General features: G+C 42.0%; 2 protein-coding genes across 2 annotated transcripts; both read left to right on the forward strand.

The window, feature by feature from the left end:
• Positions 1-8,518: 8,518 nt before the first annotated feature.
• Positions 8,519-15,247, forward strand: naa40 (N-alpha-acetyltransferase 40, NatD catalytic subunit). The gene is made up of 8 exons (XM_080891137.1): positions 8,519-8,878; positions 10,795-10,890; positions 11,709-11,761; positions 11,915-12,010; positions 12,325-12,483; positions 12,594-12,677; positions 12,921-12,998; positions 14,083-15,247. Exons 1-8 carry the CDS (start codon positions 8,873-8,875, stop codon positions 14,228-14,230), a joined length of 720 nt encoding a protein of 239 aa, XP_080747263.1. The 5' UTR covers positions 8,519-8,872; the 3' UTR covers positions 14,231-15,247.
• Positions 15,248-18,238: 2,991 nt separating this feature from the next.
• Positions 18,239-22,046, forward strand: b3gat3 (beta-1,3-glucuronyltransferase 3 (glucuronosyltransferase I)). The gene is made up of 8 exons (XM_080891124.1): positions 18,239-18,406; positions 18,769-18,876; positions 19,005-19,185; positions 19,279-19,462; positions 19,560-19,721; positions 19,811-19,897; positions 20,039-20,242; positions 20,495-22,046. Exons 2-8 carry the CDS (start codon positions 18,783-18,785, stop codon positions 20,591-20,593), a joined length of 1,011 nt encoding a protein of 336 aa, XP_080747250.1. The 5' UTR covers positions 18,239-18,406; positions 18,769-18,782; the 3' UTR covers positions 20,594-22,046.
• The last annotated feature ends 440 nt before the right edge of the window (positions 22,047-22,486 follow it).

The raw sequence follows: 22,486 nt of genomic DNA on the forward strand, positions 1-22,486 counted from the left end.
CTCTCATCCTCCTCCCCTCTGCTTCTCTGTGTCTCCCTGCTGCCTCATCTTTCACCTCTCTCCTCCTCATCCTTTCTCTTCTATCTTCATTTACTTTGCTCTTCACCCTTTCAAGTTTGGTCTCATCTGTCCTTGTCTTGATATTCTTGGTTTGTGCCTGTCTATATATCTATGTATGTATGCACAGAGCATTACTGAGCTTCACAGTTGTGCGCGTGAACGTTTATATATATATATATATGTGTGGGTGGTAGTGGGAGGGGGGGCAGCTTGCTTTTTAGTATCCCCTCATATGCTGGTCTCTGTGCATATTTAAAGACAAAAGAAAAGAAAATGTAGTCGAATAGTTTCTGTTCAGGTCCTGTTTATAATTCTGTGTTTCTGCCGTGGCTATGCATCCAAAAATAAAAGAAGACCTGCTTGTTACAGTGAGTATGGGGCCTCAGTAGGCTTTGTCGCGCCCCCTACTGACACATGAAATAAATAGTTTTTCTACTAACAGCCAAGAGACAGATTCCCTGAAGACAAAAGACTGTGGGCGGGGTTTAGAGACTGGGCCATCTGCGCTGGGGAGGTTACTGAGAGAGAGAGAACCCCCCATACACAGGGCCTTTATTTGCATTATGGAAAAGTGGGTGGGCTTGTGTCGGTGGCCATTTCATATCCCACCAAACCAAGAATTCCCAGAGTCAACAATCCAGAGTCTAATAATTAACCCTTTTGTTTTGGGCTGGCCTTATTCTAGTCAACGCCAACATGTGGAAAAGTACTGAGGCGGCGACCCTTCAGTCGGCTTCAAAACCTCTGATCAATGAGATTAAAATTTATTTGGAAAGGCAGTTCATGGTATTAAGAATTACTTCACCACCCTTTACTCACCAGTATGATGTCATAAACTACAAATACTGATAAACAGAGTCTTTTGGGATTTGAGAGCGTATGCTCCAGATATAGAAGAGCTGATCATAGATGATATGTAACCATAGTTAACAGCTGAAGACCCTTACATTTAGCAAAAACCCAGTACACAATCAGTACCCCAAACTGTTCATATGTACAGGAAACACTGTAGTTAACCTGCAAAATGTGGAAGCTTGCTCAAAACCTTTTATTCTCGTCTCAAATGAACTTTTAACAATAATAAAGGAGTGTCATCACTGACATCGAATGCCTACTGCACCAGATTATTATTTTTCTGAGGAGAATGTTGCTACTGTGCCCCAAAGTGAAAACTCTCCACATGCTGAACTCATGAGGACAAGGTTTTACTTGAGAATTAAGAGGAATTTGTATATGTGTTTGTGATCCAAATAGATTGTTTCCTCTCAGCAGAGAAGTAGCAGTCTGTGGAAATCATCACATGCACATTATGTCGTCTGCAGAGCCCCCAGGTGAAAGTCAGAAGTATTTAAAACAAGCAGCTTTTGCACATTTTTTGCTAAAAATGTTGATGTTCTCAATTCTGAAGCAGCTTTTCCCATTTTTTTTTTCACTTTAAATGCAGCGTTGCCAGGATAGTTAATCATCTGTCAAGATTTATTTTTTAGTGTAACTAAAGAAAGTCACTTTCACCAAAATCCCAAATTATTTCAGCGATGTGTAAACCAATGTGTTTAAACTGTGAGGAGATGAAGTCAGAATCATGCAGGATTTCCTGAGTGAATATTCTTCAGGTGCTGATTTCACTGGCATGTTTACTTTGTACATCTTGATGCATTCTCAATCATCCAGGTAAGTAAATCTCCAAAAGTTGATTCTGTTCATCTGGTCGTAGCGTTTTGTGGGAGAAACGTTTCATCACTCGCCCAAGTGACTTCTTCAGTCTCAGGTTTAGTTTATACAAAGCACCCTTACACTGTGAGGGGAATACTTTTCCCTCAGTGGTCACACATTATAATCAACTACAGTTACAATGACAGGAAAAAACAACAACTTTATTTGTTGTTTATTTGTTGGAGGATTCATCTGTCAGGATCTTAGATGTCAGCTGCACAATAATACCACCTTTAATTTCTGGGACATCAGTCTTTAAAGTCAAAAGTCTTATTAATGTGGAAAACACAACACAAATATTGCATTTGCTTAAAAACAATACTTCTACTTTGCCCACATGTAAACTGTAGACAGTATATTAAGTCACTTGTGTTAATGTCTTAAAACATTTCCAAACAATAACAATGAAAAATCCTCAGTTTGAATGAAACGCCGTGAAGCATTTCTTATGTTTTCGATAACTTTAAATGCAATTTGAGAACGAAGCCAAAGCAACAGCGAAAAACTGCAACAAGCAGGAACCTGCATATAAATATTTTACCAGGGCTACCGTCTGCCCATGGATGAGGAGCCAGTATGTGTGGCGGTGAGAGGCATCAGAATATAGGAAGATGCAGACGAGTGCCGCATACATAGCAGTCCCTCCCTGATATTTTTCAAGGGAGATAACTGAGAGTGTGTGGTTACGTGGAGCGACAGGCTGTGACTCTGAGTACTGGGTATTTAACACCTAGTGGGGTTGTCACCTTGAAGTTGGTCCAGAGAGTCGTTGACCCACCCTCTGTCATCATGCGAGTCGTTACAGTTCACAGGAGCCAAAGTGTGATAATGTGTGACCCTTAACAAGTCACATGATGAGCAGCCGTGTGTTCTCAGACAAATATCTGTAGCTTGGTACAGCAGATATTTACTAACAAGTAGAAGACTTATTGAAATATAAGTCTTCTTATAGAAATATGTATTTTCTATAAGAAGACTTATAGAAATATAAGTCTTCTACTTTTGACCACTCTGTTCACGCGGTGATAAAGAAACTTATGGAAAAAATAAGGAAAACAAAAAACAAACATATACAGTGGAAATAAAATATGCAACCGTGTATTACAACAAGAAAATAACTGTAATGTCTGTCACTCCATTCAGCGACTGACAGTCAGTCCTCATAAATCCCCTCCTGCAGTAAAAGCAATGAAGAATCTATAGTCTTGCTTCCTCTTTACCTGAGCAGCTCCTCCATGTTCATTCAGATTTTGAATACTAGATGGACTCTTCACCTTACTGGTTTAAATGTTTGCCTACCAAGTGAAAACTCTCTGGTTTGATCCTGGGAGGAAACAAAAATCCCTTTGAGGGATCTATCAGGAAGGACATCTGCTGTAAAAACCCTGCCAAGCCAAATATGCAGAGCTACCTGCTGTGGTGACCTCTTGTGACGAAGGAGGAGGCAGCTGAAAGTAGCTTCTCATGTCACATGCAATTTCATTTAAACATACATATTATACAGGCAGTAACTGTTCAAAGGATTGACAGTTGTGCCTAATTATTTGCCTGAATGTGCTGAAACATGTGCAGACACTAACAAAGAAGGAGAAATGCTCAGTAGTAAAAAGTATACCCTAACAAGGATAACTGATGAGGCAGTATAGGAAATATAAACTCTTATGTCAACCTTTACTGGCTTGGCTTCCATTTAGAGCAGACTGATCTAGTGCGAACAATCCAATTGTTGGATAAGGCATTAGAAAGAAGTCACTGTGGTAAAGAAACCACAAAAAAGCAGGAAAATCAAGGTCAGACCCCTGGCTGTTATTAGGAAAAACAGCAAGGAGACAAAATGTTACCACAAGTTTAACCATCCTGCGATATTTACATGAGCTGGAAACTAATTTAAATCTTTACAGATTTATGCAAATCAAAGTTTTTCCTAAAACAACATGCAAAATCCTTAAAAGGTTTGTGTTACTTCTGCACAGCAGAATTCAACACCTGGCGACATGTGGGTAAAAAAAAGTCAGTGATTCTGAAATAAATAAATAAATAAATAAAGTAAAGCCCTGAATTTTGACAGTAGTGGCCCAGGTGGAGGTATCAAGCATCACAAGCAAATATCAAATTTAAATATATTCTCTCTGTTTGACCTTTGACCCGTACTGTGACCTTAAATTTGTCCTTCCCAGTAGCAGAAAATGTGTAATGCTGCAGAGTAAAGTTGCGTGATTTTTTAAAAAATATATTAAGTGACGTGACTCCCAGAGTGCGCACCAATGACATGCAAATTAAACATTTGCATTTTCACTGTTGGTGCCCCACATTGTTAAGTGATGAACTAAGTTTGGTTGTGGAGATCTACAGAGAGACATGCAGCCAAGAAGAAGAAACCAACATGTCATGTTACATGTCATAACATTATCCCACCTAAACACAACATGCTGGTCTGGCCTGGCAGGCTGGAGCCCAGATAAATTTACCGTTAACAGACCCTTTGTGTGAACCGAACTTGAACAACGCTGCTTTGTATTGTGGTGTAATTTTGTCTCTACGTGGAACTGTTTTTTAAAATTTATTTTAAAATGTTAGAACGTATATAAGTGTGAAATGTAAAAAGTTCAACATCGTGGGAAACCGTCAGTCATGCATTTAAATTGTTATATTTGGATTCAGCAAAGTCAATAAGAAATGTCACATTTCATCTCTGAAAAAAACCCGCTGACCAGTGTTATAGTTTAATGCAGATAGTTTGTTTTGATAAACAGTTAAAGGTTTTTAAATTACAACCTTTTTCACATTAGTTGCAATGTTTTGCGACTGATTGTATGAGCTGTTTGGGGAAATGCATCTTGTTTTACAAACGCTGTAAAAAATTTGAGAGTAATTGACAAAAACTTTCATTTCTAGCTTCAGTAGAATGAAATAAGAGCTGTAGTATGAACTGGCTAATTTCCCAAACCTACACCTCCACCTATTGGTCACTGTGGCAAACTCCTTCTCCAGACATGCCAGATTTGCCCAGAGCAGCATGGGGTTTCACGCTGTGGCAGTTATCTTTCACTCGCATGATTAACTATGAGCTATAGATGCACAACTGAGAAAAGTGGAGTATTTGGTTTGTATTCTTATAAAATCTTAGCAAAATAGCAGAAAAGACACTGAAATTTTCTACTGGAAATTCCAACCAATAATTATGTAAATATACTTAGAAATCATTTTCTTTTATTCTTTTCCATGTAAATTATTAAATTATTTAACCACTATTACTATTAGTAATAATGATGATGTAAAGTATTGTGATGTAAGTGCTAGTGAAGTAGTGAGTATATATTGTGAGAAAGAAATATTTTGAAAAACTTGCCCCAAATTAGAAGCCTCCAACTCCTGGTGGGAGACAAAGCTGATGGAGGTAAGGTCCTGTGGGACTTAAACCAGACTGACAACCAGACATATTGGTGTTTGAGAAGGAGAAGCAGACCGCAGTGGTGATAAATGTGGAAATCCCAGCGGACAGCAACATCAGGAAGAAGCGGCACAAGAAAATAGAGGCGTACCAGGGGCTGAAGGAACAGCTGGAGCAGATGTGGAAAGTGAAGTCCAAAGTGGTCCAAGTGGTAACATTAGCATTAGATGCTGTAACTCCCTAAACTGGAAGAGTGACTTCAGAAGGCAAATGTGCCATAATTTCACTAAACCTCCGTTGCTGCACAGACAAAGCACAGGAAAATGAACAAGCTCACGCGTGAAATGCGGATGCTTTGTTTTCACGTTGAGAAAACTTGTTCAGAACACAGTCGGTGCTTTATAAAAAAGAAGGGTCTTATTTGAAAATACAATGCTTACATGCGTTTTCTGTCATATATGCAGCTGTTTGACACATGCGCGTTTGAGTGACGGTAACGTCTGATTTTGACTCAGATAACCAGAACTGGAAAAAAATGTATTTAATGAGTTACCAGATTACTGTAGCTGCCGCACATGTTACTCCCAGCCTGTTATTTATGAGCCTTTCACGTTTTGAGCATTATTCTGTCATAGAAGTAGTAAAGGTCAGAGGTCATCCTCCTGGTACTGAAAGTGCCGCGTGCTTCCTGACCTGTGCTGTCTGGCGCTCTGTCGTCACAAACAAGGAAACCATGTTCGCGCTAACGCAGCGGTGCGTTCAGGTACTGTCAGAAAAGTGACCAACAGCTCTTTCAGGAAAACAGGTTCGCACGTGGTAGCGTGGCCGAGCGGTCTAAGGCGCTGGATTAAGGCTCCAGTCTCTTCGGGGGCGTGGGTTCGAATCCCACCGCTGCCAGACATTTTTCAAGTACACATAGAAAGCTGCAGTCAATACACACAGAATATACTTTAAAGGAAGAACATCATATATATATATACATACAGTATATACACTGGGTGAATGTGCAGTAGTAGGAGCAAGCAGGTGAATTCTGTACATTAATATGAATAGACATCTGACTATTTTACAGGATAGACAATATAAACATATTTAAAATTAAAGGAATTGAAATGTACATTGTGCCTTGGTTTAGTGTCTGGAAGAGTCCTGTCTCAGTCAATTATAGATGATGTGAGAGGGCGGGTGTGTGTGTTTAGGGCACGGATGGCTTGGGGATAGAAGCTCCTCTTGAGTCTCTCTGTCCTTGCCCGGAAGATGCGGAACCTTCTACCAGATTGCAGAAGTTGGAACAGTTTGTTGCCAGGATGGGACGGGTCCTTCAGTATCTGCGCTGCTCTAGTCCGGCATCTCCTGGTGTAGGTGTCCTGAAGCGGGGGGAGAGCAATCCTGCAGCAGCGTTCTGCTGTACGGATCACTCTCTGGAGAGCTTTTTGGTCCTTCACACAGCTGTTCCCGAATCACGATGTCATGTTCTGTGTGAGGATGCTCTCCACAGCGCCTGTTTAGAAAATCCTGAGGATCTTTGGAGAGACCCTGAACTTCCTCAGTTGTCGTAGGTGATACAGGCGCTGCCTAGCCTTTTTGGTCTGGACCTGAATGTGGGCAGCCCATGTCAGGTCTGAGGAGATGTGGACACCAAGATACTTGAAGGACTGCACCCTCTCCACTGGAGCTCCATTGATGATAATGGGCTTGTAGTCTCTGTGCTGACCCCTTCTGAAGTCCACCACCAGCTCCTTGGTCTTGCTGACGTTCAGCTGGAGGTGGTTGTCCTGGCACCACGATGCCAGATTCTTCACTTCATCCATGTAGGCTGCCTCATCATTGTTGGAGATGGCACCCAACACCACTGTGTCGTCAGCAAACTTCACTATGGTGTTGGAGCCATGGGTGGCCACACAGTCTGAAGTGTAGAGGGAGTAGAGCAGTGGCGAGAGGACACATCCCTGAGGTGCTCCTGTGTTGATGGTGATGCTGTTGGAGAAGCACCTGCCCACCCTCACCACCTGAGTTCTGCCAGTGAGGAAGTCCAACACCCATGCACACAGACGGCTGTTAAGTCCCAGATCCCTCAGCTTTGTGAACAGTCTGCAGGGCACTATTGTGTTAAACGCTGAACTGTAATCAACAAACAGCATTCGCACATAGTTACCCTGTTTCTTGTCCACGTGGCTGAGAGTGGTGTGTAGGACGTGGGCGATGGCATCCTCTAAGGGGATTTGCATAATGACTACTTTTATTTGTTTTATTATTGTTATTATTTCATTTCATCCCACAATGGCAGCTACAGTTACTCATCTCCATTAACTGGAATCACTGAACAAACACTGGATTGTTTCCACTGTGGCCATGTTGATTGCCAAAATCCACATGTGACAAGTACATGCCGGTTTGTGAAACCATACACTCACTGGCTGTGACTTGTGATTGACAAGTTAGCAAATGATTGTGTAGCTTTATACAGATCTATTTTGAAAGATAGATTGACTAAAAGCCAAAATAGGCTTCATTTTTTATTCAGTATAACTCCAAATGAGTAACTGAGATCATAAATCAAGCATCAACGTGCTTACAGAGGTCAAGACAGGAAACTGTTTTCCTTTAGACTTCAATAGGACCTCAAGTATTTTTGCAACACAGCTGTCGCCATCTAGTGGTCTTCAGATGGAATGCAGGCTCAAGACACTTTCACAGCAGCTGATTTGCTATAGTTTACGCTTTTCTCCAGTGCCACTTTTCATGTAGTAGATGTATGTGGGGATACTGCACATGATGTTTAGGTTCTATATTTATTGTTTGCCTTAAAAAAAGTCTTAATTTTCGTTTAATTTTGAATTTTCGTTTTCAATTCAGTGTAAATTCACTTACTTTCCAGGGTGGGTTTGCTCATTTCAGTTCATCTTTATATTGTTTGAACATGTTAAGTGTTTGGCTTAAAAAAAAGATTATAGACGGTCGAGGTTTAGGAAGTTCAGATTAAATATTACACAAACACAACACTTAAAGTCATGTATACATCCAAGTCTAGATAAACATGCAGCAGAGGCTCCTGATGACCATATCAATAAATATTACAGCTAAGAGTTAAAAAAAACAACAACTTATTATTGAATTGAATGATTATTGAAGCTTTGTAAACAAACAATGTAGTTTAAATTCGTTTTCCATTTTATATTTTTATTTAAGTTAACATTTTTAGGTTTTAGTTTTGTTTTAAACCACTATAGTAAATAGTGTAGGGAGAGGAAAAGTAGGGTTTAGGGTTAGGGTAACCCTAACCCAAAATAGTCTTCTTAAGACTATTTAAATCTATTTGGGGGCTAAGGGTGTCAGAAGTCCGAGGTGAGGTGGAACACGTGAACGCAGCATAGCTGGACGCGGCGGAGAGGAGAAAAGAAAAGGGCAACGAAGCAGCCCGGATAATTCAGCCTCGCAGTCTTGGCGCCAATCCGACTTCAGAGGGAAATTAAACGGCTCGGTTTTCACTCACGTTGGAATCAAATTCGCAGCCGGTTGCTGCTTCTTTCAAAGCCTTCGGTCGTCTGCTGTAGCCAGCCAGCTAGCTTTGTTAGCACACTATCCATCATTGTCATATTCATCTGGCCCCCTTATTTCTGCCTGTAGTCACGATACTAATAACTCAGCAAAGCACCGGGACAATAGAGGTGTGTTTCTCCAGGGGGATCGAGCAGATACGGCAGCAAAATGGGGGTGAGTTGCATGTGTTTTTCCCCAAAAATATATATATGAAGCGAGGTGGCACAAAGAAAGGTTTTTAGCTCGTCAGTGGCTGATTAAGCAGAGGAGATATGAAAGAAAGAAAGAAGGAAGGCAGGAGAGAGGGAAAGCGAGAAAGACCATGGTGGATGGATGTGGCTGAAGGTGCTGGTTTGGCTGTTAGCCGTCTAGCTGCCTAAACATAAACCCAGTAACATAGCATTGTAGCGTTAGCTCGAGCACACACATGGCTTTTTATGACGTTTTCAGCTGGGTTACTGCATCGTCCTTGGCGTTGCGCACACTTAACATGTCATGTGTGTTGTGACATTGTTAGCCCGCTAGCCTTGTTAGCTGTCGGGGAATGCCATTACAGCAAATGGCGAGTACGTTGCTAACCATTAATGCTAGTCACTTGTGTGTGTGTGTGTGTGTGTGTGTGTGTGTGTGTGTGTGTGTGTGTGTACATTTTCCAAACAGGCCAGGATGTGGGGTCTCTTTCCCACCTGGCCTTGGTTAATTCACACATGTTGGAAGTTGATAATATGAGCTACCTGTCTACACCAGCCAGGCCTGCACACACTCTGAAGCTGTAAAGCTGAGTTTATTAACTTTAGCTAGACTTGACTTTGTCCTTCTCTTTGGCTCCAGATAAACCAATCCACGTGTCCCCCCTTCCCCAGCTCAGTGTGCAGCCTCCCTGTGCTTGGTACAGAGTTAATGCTTGGAGCTAAAGTTGGCATTCCTTTTCATAATTGCTCAGCCCTGAAATGAAGGAATTCAGTTAATGCCTAGTTGTTTCTCCAGTGAAGCACCAATTCTGCACCCTAAACGCACCACGACCAACTCTAATAACTCATGGAGTCTTCCAACCAGGGCAATACACTAATACTACTTGTGATTGTTTGACTCAACCAGACAAATAAGTATCTAAATGGCATGGAGCCACAAAAAAATCACTACATCAGGTCCAGAGGATGGGTATAGGAACTGTTAAAGTGTCTAATCTCTCTGTTGCACAGCATAAACGCTATCAGGGTCATTTGTGTGAGTTATGGCTGCACCATCAATGCAGATGCTTTGGACATCAAACCAGGAGCAGGCTTAATGAGAGTAACGGTATCAGAGAAATTTCCCACAGGGAGCAGCACAGGCTATAGAAATACTATACCGCTGTAATGGCTTTAGAATGAAAGCATTTCAGAGAGACAATAATCACGTTATTAAGAGTAATAAGCTCTGCTTTTTCATTGTTTTCCAGGCCTTGATGTATTTTTGGAGCTTCGATCTTCCCGGATGTGCTCATGCGTAGTGTCTGAGGGTCGATCTGTTCTCTGATTGATTTGCCACGTGGCTTTGGGGTTGTAATTAAAACGTGTACAGCAGCACACGTCATTATTAAACAGAAATTCAAAGATCTGCTAATACTCAGATGAGTGGGAAAGACTGCACTCTACGTTTGATCGATTTTGTGTGTGTGTGTGTGTGTGTTGGCGAAAAAGTACAGTGGTATCCTCTGGCTACTACCTGCTTCTGTGTTTGTGGGCTCTGCTGCCACCAGGTTTCATCGTGATTTCTTGTGACCTGACAGGCTGTAGCTGCTGTGCCAGAATGCTGCATTACCTTGTCATTTCGTCAGCACAGGTTACACTCTTTGACAAGAGAAGATCGATTCACCAGTAAAGAAGTGGTGAAAAATGGCTGGCACTGATCACGCGAAGCAGAGAAGGGAATAAATTAAGTGGTAAAAAAAAAGGCAAAGGGTTATAGCACCTCTTTGTCTGTAGTGATCTCTGGATTTTGCATTTTTTGTGTGTCTGTGTCAGGGTGAAAAATCTCATTCTGATCCATCTGTAATTCACCAAATGTCCCCTGCTTTTTTTTCCTCTCCGTTCATTTTGTGTCTTCAGAGGAAGTCCAACAGAGCAAAGGAGAAGAAAGCGAGACGTCTGGAGGAGAGGGCAGCTATGGACGCCGTATGCGCCAAAGTAGACGCAGCCAATAAGGTACCTCAGTTGTGGATATGAGTGAAAAGGAGAAATCTTCTGCTGTGGCTTTGCACTGAAGTTAAAAATGCGCGGTTTGATTTTTGTCTCTCTCGCACGCTGTTCCATTGTAAGCTTAAGGCACGAAAAAAAAGAAGCTCGGGGATGCCCTCCTCACCCCGATTACAGCCTTAATTGATATGGGCATGACAGGAAAAGGCAAATACCGCACCATGTGTGCCTTTATGCATAATTAATCTGCATCATTAAATCCCCCACCCGTCTATTCGAATGCACGGCTCCTGCAGCTTGGAGGTTGGCTAGAGCGTTGGCAAACTGGAGGAAAACAGCTCGAACAACATGATCTGAGCTGCAGCAGCCTCCTCATTGGGATCATGATGGGTTTGGCTGGGTCGATTACTTTTGTGTCACTTTGTTTCAAAATGAGTTGCCCCCACTGTGGTGGATGTGATAACAGCAAAGGAATGCAAGAAAATCTCCTAAAGTGGACCATAGTTTCAAATGAATAAATGAGCAATTGAACCTGATTTTGAGGGTCCGTCTTTGGCCTTCATACTTAAATTCTCTGAGCCTGAGTGTCTGTGGTTTCGGCCCAGTGTGCCATAATCTGTCCAAGGATGAGAGTAGTCTTGATCTTCATAGTAACAAGGTGAAGCTGACCTTTTGTGTCATCGTGACTGACTAATGGACGTGTAGCCTGTCCTGCCCTTATTTGGCTTTTCAGGTCATTGAGCGTAAAGGCTGCTTAAAGGACATGACTGAATGGAGAAGAGTGCTGATAGTTTAGCGTTTTCTCATTCTGCCCTCTCTTCTCACAGCTCGAGGACCCCCTGGCCGCCTTCCCAGCCTTCAAAAAATACGACAGAAATGGGTACGCACTGCTTTGTACACCCGCAGAGGATTTATTCAGTATCCCGTTCCATGAAATTCATTATTGTTTTGTGTTTTCCGCATGGAGGGAACAGCCGCTTTCCCAGAGACACAGACTCATAAACTCACACGTTGACTTGTCCTCCCATTCCAGGCTGAACCTGCAGATAGAGTGCAAGAGAGTGACCGCGCTTAACCCGCTGTCTGTGGAGTGGGCTTTCGAACTCACAAGAGCCAACATGCAGACGCTGTAAGAAGTCTGTTCTCGCCTCCTCTCAGAGTTCGAAGTAGTTCAGGAACAGAGTGACCTATCTTTTTCAGAGCAGAGTGCAGATAGGCCAGAAATTCTTTTTGTGACATGAGATAAGGGCAGATGGCAAGATGTGGATCTGAGGCCATGAATTAAACGCAGAGTATAAAAAGAAGGTAGAGATTGAGTTACTGTATTTAATATTGTCTCATATTCAGTTTTAAACGGTATTTGTCCAGTTTAGAAAAATCTGAGAGCAAAGAATTCCAATTATTGTGCCATGCTCGAGTTCGTCTGCTGTCTTTCTGTTGCAGGTACGAGCAGAGTGAGTGGGGATGGAAGGAGAGGGAAAAGAGGGAGGAGATGAATGACGAGAGGGCTTGGTACCTGCTGGCTCGCGACGCCGACTCCTCCCCCGTGGCCTTCTCCCACTTCCGGTTCGACATAGAGTGCGGGGAGGAGGTTTTATATTGGTGAGGTACCCAGCCGTGTGTTTGTGGATTTCAGAAAAGATTTCAAACCTCATTTCTGTTATTCTAAGTTTTATCTTTTTTAAATTTGCGCCTCTTTCTTTGCTCTGCAGCTATGAGGTGCAGTTAGAGAGCAGAGTGCGGAGGAAAGGGCTTGGCAAGTTTCTCATCCAGATACTCCAGCTCATCGCTAACAGGTAAAGAACTTCGGTTGTGTGACTATGGGAGGGAAGATTGTGGTGACTGTGAAGTTGGTTACAGGTGACCTGCACTGAATACAAACACAACTGGAGGATGTAACATTGCATTCACAGCACATTTATCATAACAAACAAATGCTAAAACATGGGCTACATCCATATTTTATATACAGTCTATGGTCACGCCTTCAGGTCACTTTACACTAAAGACAAGTGTTTCTTTTTTTGTCCTCTGTCCAGTACACAGATGAAGAAGGTGATGTTGACAGTTTTTAAACAGAACAAAGGGGCCTACCAGTTCTTCAGAGAAGCTTTACAGTGAGTATGCCGGCTCTTTAACGCTTAGGAAATCTGGAGGGTTTAACTGTAATGAGACAAATGTTCAGCCTTTGAACGTGTAGTCTGGAGTATAATATAAGGTTATAATATATAGACACTATATTATATTATTATGGAATATGATATAAGGTTAGTTGTCTGTGAAGCTTCTCAGTCATCCAGGTCATCGTAGTCTGTAATGACCCCAAGAGGGTCATGGACCCCCTATTGATCCTCTACCTACTCACACGAGCCAAGGTGTGAAAACAGGTTTCGGGTGAAGCCATCACATGATAGGGTGGGGCTAGGTTTCACAATGGGTTCACCCGAAATCTTGGCTGATTGTGACCCACACCCTGACCCTCCCATAGGGTTTATAATCTGGGACTGTCCACCAATTGCTCTGAAGAAGCTTCTTGGAGGAGAGGTGAAACGTCTTCAAGAAACCTAAAGAAGTCCAGACGCTTTTCTTTCCAAGCCTCTTAGAATATGACGTGGTTCACAGCTCAGTATTAATGGCTCCACAGGTGTTGTGGGTTAGTCTCTTTCTCATGAAGTTGCTGTCTTAGATCAGAAAGGAATGGGCAAAGCTGGCAGTTCCCAAAAATGTATTTCTGGACATAATCCAGGAATTTTAACTCATTTAATTTAATATAAATGAAAGATGAAATCATAGAGAAATGTGGAACTTCTCTGGCCTTTATTCAATGTCGTAACACTGGAACAGAAGCAAAGATTGCAACCGGATTTCCCTTTTAGTCCCACACTGAACTGGCGACTTTCATTTTTAGTGTTCAGTTTTGTTATGATCACTGCGCTGCAAACACGAGGACTGTTGAGGGTTATTATTGGAGACGTCACGGCGCTGCCTTATTGAATTATCTTTTACTTTCTCTTTCGTGTGGGACTGGCGGGTCTTACAGTTATGGCGTCTTAATGTGATCGCCATCATTAGTGCATTAACACTCCAGGAAGTTCCCACTTATAAAGGTCACATACAGGCAGGAAACGGTCCTTCTTCGTCTGAAACCCGACTTCCTTCGGTCTCCCATTAATGAAGCTCGCCGTCTCCCCTCACCTCCAGGTTTGAGATCGATGAGACCTCACCGAGCATGTCCGGTTGCTGCGGCGACGACTGTTCTTACGAGATCCTGAGCAGGCGGACCAAGCACGGCGAGGCCTCGGCGGGACACACCCACGGGGGCGGACACTGCGGGGGCTGCTGCCACTGATCGGCTTCGGTTACGCCACGCGATTGGTTAAAAGCCAGCAACTTTAACCGGCTGCGTGCGAAAGCTTCAGCTGCCTGCTAGCCCACGAGTGGTTTTGAATTATGGAGGCCGACAGGTGGGAAAACCCACCTGCGCATTAAAAGCCGGCATCTCGATGCAGCGTGCAGTGTGAGCTTTCGCACGCAGCCTTTTCTATGTTTTTGTTTTGTTTGTTTAATTTGTTTTCCAGCCCCTCGGCTCATTGTCCAAATCATCTCTTCCCATTCTCATAACGCTGTTATTACCAGAACTGGTTTCCAATCAAGAAAAAGCTGACGATCTCCATCACAGAGACCGATCCTATCCCATGCAGCTCTCATCATCTCTGTGTTGCTATACTGTATTGGATCTGCTTCTTAAACTGTGGTTCGAGACCTAAAGTTGACTCTTGGCCTCGAGCTGTATTGAAGAAACTCCCCACTTGTGGTCTCTCAAGTGTAAAACGGGATTAGTTGAGTCTTGAAATCACAACTAAAACCATCCAAAATAAGCAGATAAAAATAACTCGGAGTTAGTCAGTTTCTACAATCCAGCTCGGGGTTTTTCTGGGGCCTTTGCACTGAGACGACTTGCTTGTTTCACTGCACCGGGGTCCTCGGATCGGGCTTCATGTGAGAGCCCGAGTTTAGGTCCTGGTTAAACCAGCACGAGAAGCGCCGTTGCACTGTAATATTATCTGTTCTGACTCTAGTTGTAAGTTATTCTGTAACAGAAGACACTGCAGCTAGCAGCAGCTGGCACGTGATACTGCTGTTACATGATTACAATACACCATCGGCACCACCCGCCTCCTCGATTCAGGTAAATGTATTGATGTCTCCCTCGCTTTTAATGCTTACAGCTTATCAAATGAGATTTCCAAGATTGCCTTTTTCTTTCGAGTCTCTCAGTAAAATACGTTTAAAAAAATGTTTTCTCAACATCATTAGTTGCTGTAAATCTGCATCCGACTAAGTAAATATTCCCAGTTTGTCCCCACCTGTGTCATATCGCCTCATTAGAGATGCATGCTGTAACTGGATGCTTTTTCAGCTTCACAGAAGACATCTTTAGTTGTGAAAATTCATCATTTGACCTTTCGGCCTCCTTTTTTTTTTTTTTTTTTTTTTTTTTTGAGTTTTTCCTGCTTCTTGACCTGCACCCACGGCTGCCACACAGTTCTCATTTTTACTGAGCTTTCGGATTTTCGTAGTACACCCGTTTCCCTCTTTGCTTTTTAGTTTCTGACGACAAATCTGACGCTACTAGGCCTGTTTAAAAACAACTAAGTCCATCCTCCATTGCACTTCTTGCATATCTTGTGGATTTAAGGTGGAGTAGCATCAACAGAGGTCACCGTTTGATCATATAGCTGCTTGAAAACGACACGTGAATGGATGCAGATGAGGGTAACGGCAGCGCACTTGAGGGAGCTTTTTTTTTTTTTTGCTTTTTAAATTGTTTGAGTTCTTCCACAGTCTTAACTTATTTTCCTGGCCCCCTCCTGTAAAATTAGGTATTTTTGGGGGTGGGGGCGGGTGGAGTAAATCTAGTCTTAAATTAGGATTACGGACTAGTGGCTTCTAAAAGGTTTAGGTCCACTGCGAGAAGCAGCATCTAAAATTCTCATGTTGGTCTAGAATAATCTTAATTCCCCGCCTGTTCACAAAGCCTTTGATGTGTTTTTGGATTAAATTGCTGTTTTTAAAAAAAAAATTGATTTAGAATTGAGATTGACGGGGTTCTGTTGTGCACATTTCCAGCTCCATGTGTCCTTTATTTTTTATTTTTTATTTTTTCCTCTGGCTTTGCATGATTCAGTTAAAAATAATCCTTATTTATCCTATCCTGGCCTCTGGTGCAGTTTATTTTATCCACTGTCTCAAATGAGCTGTTACAGCTCCTGTCCCTTTAATAAGACAGCTGTCCTCTCATTGGCTATCCCTGACAAACTGATGGTTTCAATTGTCATCTATATTAAGGCTCTCCTTGACATCGCACAAAGCCAGGAGTAGATAAACATGTCTGAAACAGTGCTTCTGTGTTAAACTCTGAGTTTTTTGGTTCACAGAGAGGACGTGTACATATGCTGGATCCACTACTGTAACAGCACACCAATGACAGACAATAATGGAAATAATAATGAAAAGCCTGCTACAAGTACGTGGAGTTAGAGGCTGTTATGTGAAGTAGACACACTTGGTGTAAATGCTTGGTACTAAAATAATCTGGTACCAAAAAAAAAAAAAGGGTTTGAGGAGAAAAATCTTACGGGATCCTGAGATGAAAGCTTTGGTTGTTTCCTGCTAAACGTACATTCTGCACCTGGAGACATGGTGGTTTTTCTTGCTTGGTTGAACTCTGAGGAACAGAAACAACTAAACATGCTTGTTTGCGGGGACTAGACTATCTGATTGAATAGTACAGTAAAAAAATTTTGTACTTCATATGTTACAATTTCAAAAAAAGAGGATGTTGTACATAGAGGTAGGAGATCGATGGACTGACAGTCTCTCTCAGGTTAATCAAACATAATCAAACCTCATCTGTTGTACTTAACAGCCACGCTGTCAGTCAGTCAGCCGCTGGCTGGATTGGATTGACCCACGGCTCAGTCTTGTTACCATCCTGTTTAAAGAAACAACCGGAAAGTAGTCCTGGTATTCAGGAGGAGATTTTTGTTTAGTTTTATTCTATTCTTTGAAAATGTGAAGTTGCATGAAAGTAAATGTAACAAAGTTTGAACAGAGACTGGATCTGCACTCGGTGGTCATATTCAATCCAGGCATGTGGGCAGTTAAAACAAATAATCATAAAGAATTTAAAAAGGCTCACTGGGAATAAAAAATAAAATAAAATAAAAAATCTTATGTGAAAATGTAATTTTTGGAAAGGAGCCTGAATTTAATTTACTTTGAAGTCAGTGAGGACTTAATTTTTTTTTTTTTTTTTTTTTAATGGTTCCAGATACAAAAAATTCCAGATACTGCTTTTGGTCTTTTCTCAACATGTATATAAATATATATAAATATATAAGCTGTTGTGGATCCATCTTCATTTTCTGGCCTTTTACAGGAGAAACACTTTTTTAAACATGATGTTAATAAAAGGCAAAAAAAAAAAACCTCGGTGTTTGAGAGTGAGTGTTCCAGTCCTGTCCGTAAATGACAATGAAAGGGAAAACTAAGTCATTCTGCCTTGTCAGTGTTTTATGTTACAAATAATGTTACAAATAAAGGAAAGTTGTTTGACTTTTCAAGAAATGCCTCCTTTTCTTTTTCTTTACTTTTTTTTTTTTTTAACATAAGTGAATTTCCATCAGGAAAAGAGGATATGTATGGAAATGTTTAATATATTTAGTATTTTTCTTTTTATAGGTAATTTTTCAGATTTTCATTATGCTGTTGTTACACATGTAGCTGCGTCAAAATGTGTTAAGGTTGCCGATTTGCCTGTATAGACCATTCACTAATGCTTAACATATAGGTGTGGTGTATATTGCCAACATATAGAACGCACTGTGGAGTGATTTAAAACAATATGTTAAATTTGACCTCTGACCTCTCCTCCAAAGTCAGTAGAACTAAAGGTCAAATAATTGTTTTTTAGTTTGATCCTATCACTGTTTCCACTGACAACATACAGGTACATATGGAATTTTATATATTGGGATTCAAAATATTTAAATTATAATTTGCATTCAAATACGATGGCACATTTGACCTCTGACCTCGCTGTTCTAGCTTTCTTTCAAGTTGACCCTATAATGCAACCTTTAAAGAAAAAAAAAATCCTCTAACGAAAGTACTGTCAAGAAAATGAGCTGCCTATGTGAACCTCCTTTTTAAGATTTTAAAAAATATTTGTTTTATCAAAATGAGTGATAATTAATTTGATAAGTACTTTTTTTTTCTTTCATTTTTACGCTGCACAGATTTCTGTGCCGCTTCTGGAACTGTCTGTGTGGCTGTAAATGTTTCGAGGGGGATTCCTTTTCGCGTCGCACAGAAACCGGACGCTGTTGGTACATTAGCTGCAGAAAAAATGTCATAGTTGAGCCGAATGAATGGATGCTGTGAGGTGCCTTTGCTCACATCTGTCCAAAATGACATGAAGCTCTGAGCTTCCATCGCTCAGCTCCGCCGATTGTCGCCTCCGGTAAGAAAAAGAAAAGAAAAAAAATGGGAATGTTTGTGCTTGTCTGGTTAATACAGCTTAGCTTCCACTGGTTTATCATTGAGTTCAGTTTAGATTCATGTTATTCGACCTCGTCGGGAGTTAGGCCACACTGACCCGTGCACAGCTTCAACTTTTCCTCAGTTAGCTTCTCAGAAACGTCCCGCTGCATGGGGATGCTTTCCCTCTTAGCTTGTTAGCAAGCTAAATGTTGCTTGTGTCAAATTGGGTACATTTGAACTCAGTTTAGCTCCTCGGTTACAGCCTGCACAACTTCATCAGAACATAAACAACTGGATTAATAAGAAAAGCGTGAACAAGTTGCACTTTCTGTCAACTTTCAGCTAGTCAGGGCACCATGGCAACGAGGATGAAGCTAAAGCTGAAGACTGTATTTTTGCTCTACTTCATGGTCTCGCTCCTGGGCCTCATCTATGCACTGATGCAGCTCGGTAAGTGAATCCTACCTATGAGCAGAATGAATAATGGTATAAAATTTCAGCATCAGCAGGTGTAAAGGAGTCAAAAATGTGCAAACCTGAGTGGCAGAGCTTCACTTTGCTTTGATTTCTTTGTGCAGGCCAGCGCTGTGACTGTACAGAACATGACTTCCCTAAAGACCGCACCATATCTCGACTGCGTGGGGAACTACACCGTCTTCAGGAGGAGATGAGGAAGTTTGAAGTAACAAAGCAACCTCAGAAGCAGCCAGCCAAACCGTCCCTGCCCACCATCTTTGTTATCACGCCGACATATGCAAGGTAGTCTTCCAAGCGACCATTGCTTGGTGTCCACCCTCCGCTGTGCATTCCTGCACTGATCTCACCCTCTCTCCGATTTCCATCTGTTTTCAGGCTGGTGCAGAAGGCCGAGCTGACTCGTATGTCCCAGACTTTTCTCCATGTCCCTCGGCTCCACTGGATCTTGGTGGAGGACTCGCCACACAAGACGCCTCTGGTGACCGACCTGCTGATGAAGAGCGGCCTGACCTACACTCACCTACACATGCCCACCGCCAAGGACCGCAAACTACAAGAGGTTCGTTCAATTTTATTTTATTTTTGTCTTATCCATGCATGTTCTTGCAAATTTTTTTGTTCCTTATTTAAAAACACTGAGTCATTCTCCTGCTCAGGGTGACCCCAGCTGGCTCAAGCCCCGTGGAGTGGAGCAGAGAAACGAAGGGCTACGGTGGCTTAGAGAGGACAGGAGGGCTCAGCCAGGAGGGGATAACCAGCAAGGAGTGGTGTACTTTGCTGATGACGATAACACATACAGCCTGCAGTTGTTTGAGGAGGTGGGATATTTAAGTGTGTGACTATGTTTATTTCTTTCACTATTAGGCTTATTGCTGATGCTTGCGAACAAATGTCCTCTTTTCCTCAGATGAGGAGCACGCAGCGGGTGTCAGTTTGGCCGGTGGGCCTGGTTGGAGGGATGAAGTATGAGAGGCCTGTGGTTGAAGGAGGAAAGGTAAGGTCACTGACATTTTGCCATGCTGCTGTTTTAAAGATGCAAAAATCCCCTGCATCTAACTGCACCTAAGAGCTAAGCTTTTCAGCTTTTTCATTTGATCTAAAATACTGAGATCATATTTACGATGGTTTGTTTAAGGTCGTTCGCTTCCATACCGGCTGGCGTCCCAGTCGGCCCTTTCCGATCGACATGGCTGGCTTCGCCGTTTCCCTTAAATTGGTCCTGGCCAATCCAGAGGCATGCTTTGACGGAGAGGCACCAATGGGCTTGCTGGAAAGCAGCTTTCTTCAGGGACTGGTTACCATGGATGAACTGGAGCCCAAAGCAGACAACTGCACTAAAGTACGCGTGTGTGCGTTAAGAGATAAGAATGAAGACTTGTCTATAATTATTTTAGAACAGATGATTCAGTGTGAAATGCTTTGTTCTGAAGTCTTCAGTCTTTTTTCTTTATGATTTATGGAAATCGCAGAAAAAGAGACCTTTAAGAAAGAAGTGTTCGTGCATTGGCATTTGCAGTAGTTGCATTACGATTCTAGTAACAGTTTATATATAAGGTCACATGTAGTAATAGTGTGTTTGTGTGCTTTGCAGGTGCTGGTGTGGCACACACGGACAGAGAAACCGAAGATGAAGAGAGAGGAGGCGCTGCAGGCTCAGGGACTGGGTTCAGACCCTGCTGTGGAGGTCTGAGGGAAACGCATGCACATCAACACACACTCACACACACATGTGCACACAGTGTGTGATTATATCCTGCTGTTAATGCTGCATAGGTAACTGCATTGTAAATACTGTAAACACTAAAGTACAGGAGAGAACCTGGTTTTGAGAGACTGTTACACCCGGTTGTACATATAGATGTGTATCGAGTGTGTGTTTTGTCATAACTGTGCTGATTGTATGTTAGTGTGTGCGTCTTTTTCGTTTTTGAGTTTGCGATCCTTGTTTAGCAGTACAGTCGGTGTCAATGTTAAACTACTACCCGATGGGGGCGCCAGTGTATTAGTTTGTGAAGCCGTGCTGCTGGAGCACTGCGGCTTAAAACTGGAGGGAGGGTGCGTCTCATAGCAGGGTCGTCTTGTATCACTTCTGTTTACTTGTAGCTCAGTTAGACGCCTGTGATGTTTCCCGTTCCCGGCAGCACTTAGATGTTTTTATCAGGGGCTGGATGTATAAATGATGTGACAGGCAGAAACCGTGTATATACCTTTTCCAAAACATGGAGTGGTATTTTAAAAAGAAGGATTTGGTTTTTCATTTCATTATTTTTAAATAGTGAGTTGAGTCAATATGATGATGAAGAAAGAAGGGGGAAATACAGACAACCAAGCTTGTCATTTTTTGTGAGTGTCTCATTCACAAACTGCCTTGTAGGGGGAAAAATTACTAAATTTTATCATTATTGTTAGATGATCATAAATGTTTGTGGCTTCATGTTATTGTGGGTAAAACCTTTGCCTAGCATGCCAAAGATCCCCGGATTGGGACTAGGAGGTGACACAAATGCAGCGTCGGGGTAGAACAAGTCAGTGTACTCCTATTAGCAGTCCCAAGGGTTAAGTCTGCAAGGGTGACCCCATGGGAAGTAAGGGAGCAGCTCAAAGGACCCTCGTGTACATTTCAGTAGTGCGGGTGTGATAATGAAGTACGAAAGGTTACTTTGAAGGTGTTGGACTGTTTATCACCCCAGTTTTGCTCACACAGCAGATTTGGGCTGGTGATGATTTCAGAACACATTTATCTTTTTTTCAATTCTGGGTCTGAATTTTATGTTTAGTGATACTGAGCTGCTTATTTGAGCTCATGTCTAAGCGTTTTGTGCAAACTGTTATTTTTATATACAAATGATTAACAAGGGAAGCGTCTACTAGACTCTGACAGATACAGGACATTTGTGGTAGATACCGATATTTAGGGGGTTTAAAGCAAAAACCTGATACTGATATCTAGAGTATGTCAGTCACATGGATATAATGTGTACCCTGGTTTAGCAGTGCAGCCTTCAGTGTCGTTCCAGTTTTCAGGCCAAGGATCAGTTACAACTGTGCACTTAGTTCATGCATGGCTTCTGATTTTTGTGTTTGTAAGTCAATATTCAGGATGTAGACCCCTTTTTTTTTTTTTTTCTTTTTTTTTTTTTTTTTTTACCCCTAAAAACAAGTCATCAGCATCAAAGCAATGTCAATAATCTTTACTCAAACTGTAATAACAATGTCTAGGATTAAGCATTGTAGAGCCAAGGCAGTGAATACTTACTACCGGTACGTCTTTTTTAAGAATAAAAATATCCATGACTGAGACGGTGCTCTCTAAACACGCCGAGCAGTGAACAAACCCCACGGACGACTTGCTGTTGCGTCTTTATTAAGCCCTCAACAACCCGTGTTGCAGACAAAGTGGTGCAACTTAGCAACACGGGCACGACAAACACCCGTGTAATGGTTCCACACCCAACGCATAAGTTCTGGGTTGTAACTGGTGTCATCACACCACAGCTAGTTTAACCCAGTGTTTTGTGAGCAGCTTTAGTGATGCTTTTTAAAAACCACGCTCAAAGTGGAAACCATTTAAGGCAGTGATTAA

This window comes from Rhamphochromis sp. 'chilingali' (genome assembly GCF_963969265.1).
Source record: "Rhamphochromis sp. 'chilingali' genome assembly, chromosome: 1".
Classification (NCBI taxonomy): Eukaryota; Metazoa; Chordata; class Actinopteri; order Cichliformes; family Cichlidae; genus Rhamphochromis; species Rhamphochromis sp. 'chilingali'.

Excerpts from the sequence above, each read along its gene's own strand:
- naa40 (XM_080891137.1), top strand. Across the intron at positions 12,484-12,593 it reads GGGGAGGAGGTTTTATATTG|CTATGAGGTGCAGTTAGAGA; the intron begins GTGAGGTACCCA and ends TTTGCTCTGCAG. Across the intron at positions 12,678-12,920 it reads CTCCAGCTCATCGCTAACAG|TACACAGATGAAGAAGGTGA; the intron begins GTAAAGAACTTC and ends TCCTCTGTCCAG.
- b3gat3 (XM_080891124.1), top strand. The coding sequence starts at position 18,783 with ATGGCAACGAGGATGAAGCTAAAGCTGAAGACTGTATTTTTGCTCTAC. Across the intron at positions 18,877-19,004 it reads CTATGCACTGATGCAGCTCG|GCCAGCGCTGTGACTGTACA; the intron begins GTAAGTGAATCC and ends TTCTTTGTGCAG. Across the intron at positions 19,186-19,278 it reads ATCACGCCGACATATGCAAG|GCTGGTGCAGAAGGCCGAGC; the intron begins GTAGTCTTCCAA and ends ATCTGTTTTCAG.